The following is a 6,079-nucleotide window of genomic DNA, read 5'->3' as shown; positions in this document are numbered from 1 at the left end:
TAGTTACTTGAAAAAAAGTAATCTGATTACGTAACTTGCGTTACTTGTAATATATTACCCCCAACACTGTTCGTGTGTAGCCTATTGTGTAGCTGTACAAAACAGCTTGATATTGCAAACTGGTGTGTCTTACCATGTTATTTTAATGTATTATCTTCATTATGAACACACTGGTTTGTAGTGCAAACATACCGTTTACTGCACTTTCTCGTTATTGTTTTTATACAGTCTATGGTTATTTCACTACAGCGGCGAATGAACCGGAAGTCTCGCACATTCACAGAAAACGGCTTAACTTCCGCGTTGAAAAATAAGGTTCATAAAATAAAATTTAACACACTCAAATTGTAATATTTGAATATTTTCAGTACGCTTCATTTCAGCATTCTAGTAAAAAGTATAAAAACGGTTCGTAAGTGAAATCTAAATTCACCTAAATGTTGAGTTGTTGAACGATTCAGTCGAACGCGTGAAAGAATCGGTTCCATAAACAAAAGAACGAATCTGACTTCGCTAAGTAGAACTGAGTATCAGAACTGTATTCAGTAAACTGTATTTTACAACTTTTGTTCGTGAGTTATTATTTCAATATCGTAATCCTTCAGGACAATGAATGTTATTTATGCCATGTGGAAATTGACCTTGTGTCATTAATCCCTTAATGATACTAGCATACATGGAGTTTTGGCTTAATACAAGAGCAGAATTGTCTTAATCATATTAATCTGTTTTAATCCGAGTGTTTTGTTCTACTCTAGTGGCATTAGGGATTTTCCAGGGCATTGTTCTTTTCCTGTCTGAAGACTAATTGAAAAGAGAGAATGTGGTTTAGAGGTCAGGTTCTTTTACTTAACAGCTGTATATTATGAACAGTAATTAAGAAAATCTGAGTCACTTCTGCAGACTGTTTGTACACATGCTTATCTTAATTTGGACATGCTGATGAATTTCAATAAAAACCCAAATGACTATATAAAATCAGTTTTCACTGCATAAACATTTCTTTATTGCTCATAATACTGTGTCTTGCTTTATCTCCAAGTGGAATTGGCCTATTAGCACTGATGCAAGCAATATCTCATGAGAATGACTTTCCCACAAAATCATACTTCTGCCGTTGACCTCACAGATGCTCCAGAGCAAATTAAAACCAGTTTCAAGTCTTATCAGTGGTTTCTTTACTGGTGAAAGGAGTTAAGAATCTTTTATTGGCTTTAGCAGCATCTGCAAACATCACTTTCTCATGACAATCTGCTTTGTTTTGGGGGATTAGATAGTAATAATCTCCAAATGAGGATGAAAGTCTAATTCCAGCAGCTGAATTATGACCAAATGTCATCCTAATTCTGTTTTTATATGTACTTATGAGTGCGTGACAAGGCAAAATGAGCAGTCTCTTAAATGCTTGTCCCACTGAAATCCCAAAAGATTTTAATCGTTGAACACTTTGGTCCCAAATACATGTACTTCACTGCCACTTGCTGGATCAGGGACAGAACAACACATTGAAGACCATCTCAAATCTCAAAATTTCACAGAAAAAAAAAAGTTTATTCTTCAGTAACTGTCAGCTCATTATGTAGACATAGTGTGTAAACAAATTGACTAATTAAAATGCAGTTTCTGATACTAAAAATATTTTGTTATATTAGGGTTACTATGAAACCAAGTATGCATGTTAATTATCTATAATTATAAACAAACAAGTTAGTTCAAGAATACATTTCATAAAGCTCTTCTGATTTATTGATAGTATTTTAATTGTAATAAAGTTACATTTGGACATTCTTTCACATTATAGCACTTCAGCGGTGATGTATTCTTCTTTGGCAGTGGACACATTCATTTTCCATCTTCACCACAGATCTTCAGCAGGGTTTGACGAAAATCCCCTGATGTTTCAGACTACAATAAAGATATAAAAAAGGACATTATGAATGTGACTACTGACATTAAACCTTATACTGCACTTGCTAAATGCTTACAACCTTTATTTATTTATTATTTGGAAATATATTTATGATCTTTGTTAAAAGCACTGGCTTTAGTGTGGCAAAAATGAAGAGACTGGAGGGCAAAAGCAACTTCATAGTAAAGTAAAAACAGTAAAGTATGGAAAGGGAACAAACAAAGAAACATGACAATGCTTTAAAGCAGCAGATTTGTGATTATAATGGGGACGTCAGGTCGCAGTGCAAAGCGTGTTTGATGTGCAGAGGCACACGTGCCAGTCAAAAGAATGCTGCAGTACAATGTTAAACTCACTTGTTTTCGCATTTGGTTTTACGCTGAACCTCAGAGAAATCGGTATGACTTTGGATGTTGTCATGCAGTCAGTTGAATTAACAAATTCAATTTATGAACCCCTTCAAGATGCATCAGCCAAATGCAGCCTTGAAGAGCCTACTGTACGCGTTCAGAAGTCATAATCTTGACTACAAGTGATTTAGGTCAGAAAATAATGTACTTGCTTGACAATTTCATATTTACTTCTCCCTTTAATTCCTGCTTTTCTATGCATTTTACAATTCTTGTGCAGCCACAGTGAATGATGGTAAACGTTTAGTTACACAAACCCATCACCTCAAAAACCTGCTAGTGATTTATGATAAGCTTTAGAATTATTCTTCATTAACAGTGCACAGAATTCATTCAACTATAAGTTGCTTTGGATAAAAATGTCTGCCAAATTAATACATGTAAATGTATGTAAACAAATCAACACAATTAAAACTTAATTACGACAATACAATTATCCTCATCATAATTTTTTCACTGACACGCCCCAACTCAGTTAAAGAAAAACTAGTCCCCCTCTGGTAATTACAACATTATAGCGGCATTCATGTGCACTCAATTTGAAAATAGGATATGATAAACACATGACTTGAATGCAGCTATAGCCAAGAGAACACACACAAGGTCCTACAGGGTGGGGCTAATCACCAGTCCCGCCCACTGAGGATGTCAATCATTTCATCTGCGAATCCTTATCAGACACTGGCCAAAGTTACCGCCTACCTCACACTTTAACCAGAGCCGTTCAGATATTACTGAAGGTGTACATACGAAAATGGAACAGGGTCTTGTTACAATCACATGAATAGGAGCAGGAAGACATTCTAGACTTACACTGTAAAATAATGTTCTTTGACGTTTATGGAGAATGTTTTTACAAGAAAATACTATTTTAGTCTTTCTACTTCAAAATTTCACATGTAATTTTAATGTGTTACATGTGATTATTCGTGAAGTTTACTTGCACTGGCGAATGTTTCTACAGCATTTTTTTTTTCAGTGTAATGTACAGTGTACAAGTTCTCATTTAATGCTTCTTACCTCAATGTCAGAGTATAAAGAAGTGCCAAAGAGCTTCTTATATTCTGCCTTGATGTCCTGCAGGTCGACCTCTGAACGGCCCACTATGATTCTAGTTAAGGTAGATTCAGTGGTACCAGCACCCTGAAAGCACAGATGTTTCTGGTTCAAAAATAGTCTGCTTATAGAGGCATTGCAGAATCTTGTTTCAATGTATATAATTTTTGTAATAGGGAAAGTGAATACAGAAAGACAGTTCTAACCTTCATGCTTTTATACAGACGCTCCGCAAGGTATGCTGGGACGCTCTTCACACATTTCACTAAAGCAGAGACATTTTCAATTAGATTTTACAAGTACAAAATTAAGGATGAAACAATAAAACAAAAGATTACGTAAAAAAAAAAAAATCAAAACAAAACTGAAAACACTTATGCATTTTATGAGGAATAATAATATGTGCCTTAACAAATACCAGTAAAAAACCTTTATAATCACCTATAGCCACCAGAATATCCTCCAGTCTTCCAGACATCTCTCGTTCAATGCTTTCCTGAAGGGTCTTTCCACTCAGACTCTTATACTCAACCAGAGCTGAAAGATAAAGATTGAAACACGATTCACACTGCTGAAAGTAAACTGGAACACTGGTCATCACTTATTGGTCTTGTGTATGACTCCGTCACATTTAGTTTTACAGCTCTTTCAGAATGATTACAAAATAGTATATAAAATAATAGATATGAAACTAAACCAGCAGGTGTACTTTGTCTGAGCTGAGGAACGCTCCTGTGGCAGAGGATGTCGATAAACTTGCTCTCGTCTGTTCCCCACTTTTTCTCTCCTGCCTCGTACAAGATCTGCACAGTGGGAAAGATAGAAGAAGAATGTTGGTAACCAAACAGTTTTGGTTCCCACTGACTTCAACTGTATGAACAAAAATATAATGGAAGTCAGTGGGATCTTCTTTTATGTTCTGCAGAAGAAATACAAAGTTCTGACATGAAACACTAGATGGCGCAAGCCGATAGGTTCTAACTTAATCTGATATAATCACATCATTTTTCACATGGCACAACTGATTGGTTTCTTTTCACATCAGCAGCCAGTGAGCTGCTGCTTAATATTCAAATACTCGGCTAGTGCTTGCTGTAGCAGTTGCAGCGCGCTTCAAAAACCATCCACCTTCCCCAGCTCCACCTGTATAGATCTGCTATGGGTTAATTTCATGTTATGCATTAGCAGTAGCAAGTCTCTGTACTTGCTCTGCCGCCGCAGCATCAGCATAGCAGATCTATTCCGAAAGACCAAACACATTACCATTGCCATGTATATTACCATGCTAAAACTCTTCGAGAGTTGTCATGACAGAAAGAAACTCACACAGGCTTGGAACGACATGAGGGTGAATAAATGATGCAAGACTTTTCATTTTTGGGTGGACTGTCCCTTTGATACACAGGCATGCATAGGCAGAATAACTAAAGTATGTGGGTATATATTGGAGATTAAGTTTTTTCATTCGATTCTTTTAACTGAATTGGATGTACTTATGTATACACCTGATAAAACATCAGCAATACTGTTTTCACTTCACCTTGGCATCCTCTTTAGCTTTTGCCACGTCCACGTTCGTACTTTCAACCCTCTTACCCTTTTAGTTAGAAAGAAAAATGGTAAGTGAAACAGCAGCATCACTCATTTGAATGAATTTAAATATGATGATTTGACTGAACCTCAGCGAGGATCAGCAAGGTCTTTTCAAAGTCCCCGGACACCTCAGATTTCAGGTCGTGAATTAGAGCTCTTCCGGTTTCTGGAAAATAGACAAAATTTAAATGGCATCCAAGTAAAAAATATTTAGATTATGGAAAAATATAAAATAAGGAACGTTAAAAAATACAAACCAGCCAAATATGCATCACACATAGCCTTGATTTGATGGTTCGAGCGTGATGCAAAAAGTTCTATCAAAACGCTTTCGGTTGTACCGGCACCCTGTGATCAAACTCAATCTGTTAACAACTTCATTGATGTAATCTTGGTTAAATTCCAAATAAAGGCATCTAAACCAGGGATGGGCAACTGGCGGTATACGGCCCGCAGTGTCTTTTAGTACGGCCCGCTGGATCATATTAGACTTGGATGATCAATTTTAAAACATTTGAAAAGCAAGTCACGTAAAAATTGCTTTCAGTTTATGATGTTAATACTATCTCCAACCAGGAGAGGTCGCTATTTCCAGCCGCTCCCCTATTCATTTCAGCGTAGGACGTGCACTCTAATGTAAACATTCATTAACATTAGCAAATAATAAATGAAAAACTGACAATGAAAACAGTATTTTCAAGTCAAGATGGTAAACAGATTATCTTTTTACCAAGTTCAAGGGGATACCCATATGTTTGGATTGTTTGGAAATCTGTATTTTATTTAAATCGCCATCACACCACTGCTCACAAACAACGGGGACGCCAGAGTTGCACTTGCCTCAAATTTCAAAGGTAAAATTCACAGTCAACAAAAGCTTTTTGGCAAATGACAGAAATGTTTGCACTGGACTATGTTCTTATTAGGGTTTCCGCGGGTCCTTAAAACGTCTTCATTTAAATTGTTTACATTTAAGGCCGTGAAAACTCTTACATGGTACAAAAAGTCTAAATTATAAGAGCTCTTTGGGGACGGAAAGACAAGAATTGCTATATGGATTAATATGTCGATTAAACTTCAAAAGGCTACGATTTCACTGAATAAACTTGAG

The 6,079-nt window shown here is 36.3% G+C and overlaps 1 protein-coding gene across 1 annotated transcript in view; it reads right to left on the bottom strand.

Moving 5' to 3' along the window:
- Positions 1-1,746: 1,746 nt before the first annotated feature.
- LOC107686424 (annexin A3-like) overlaps positions 1,747-6,079 on the bottom strand; it is an 8,670-nt gene continuing 4,337 nt past the window's right edge. Inside the window, exons 7-14 of the mRNA XM_016483407.1 lie at positions 5,226-5,316; positions 5,055-5,134; positions 4,916-4,972; positions 4,085-4,178; positions 3,817-3,912; positions 3,582-3,640; positions 3,340-3,462; positions 1,747-1,905 (exon numbers count right to left, since the gene is read on the bottom strand). Of these exons, the coding sequence (XP_016338893.1) occupies positions 1,843-1,905; positions 3,340-3,462; positions 3,582-3,640; positions 3,817-3,912; positions 4,085-4,178; positions 4,916-4,972; positions 5,055-5,134; positions 5,226-5,316 (663 nt within the window). The 3' untranslated portion in view covers positions 1,747-1,842. The remainder of the gene's footprint in view (positions 1,906-3,339; positions 3,463-3,581; positions 3,641-3,816; positions 3,913-4,084; positions 4,179-4,915; positions 4,973-5,054; positions 5,135-5,225; positions 5,317-6,079) is intronic.

The sequence above is a fragment of the Sinocyclocheilus anshuiensis genome, unplaced genomic scaffold (assembly GCF_001515605.1).
Source record: "Sinocyclocheilus anshuiensis isolate Anshui unplaced genomic scaffold, SAMN03320099.WGS_v1.1 scaffold838, whole genome shotgun sequence".
NCBI classification, from domain to species: domain Eukaryota; kingdom Metazoa; phylum Chordata; class Actinopteri; order Cypriniformes; family Cyprinidae; genus Sinocyclocheilus; species Sinocyclocheilus anshuiensis.
The sequence above is the reverse complement of the archived record's forward strand: the minus strand, read 5'-3'. Positions and strand labels throughout refer to the sequence as shown.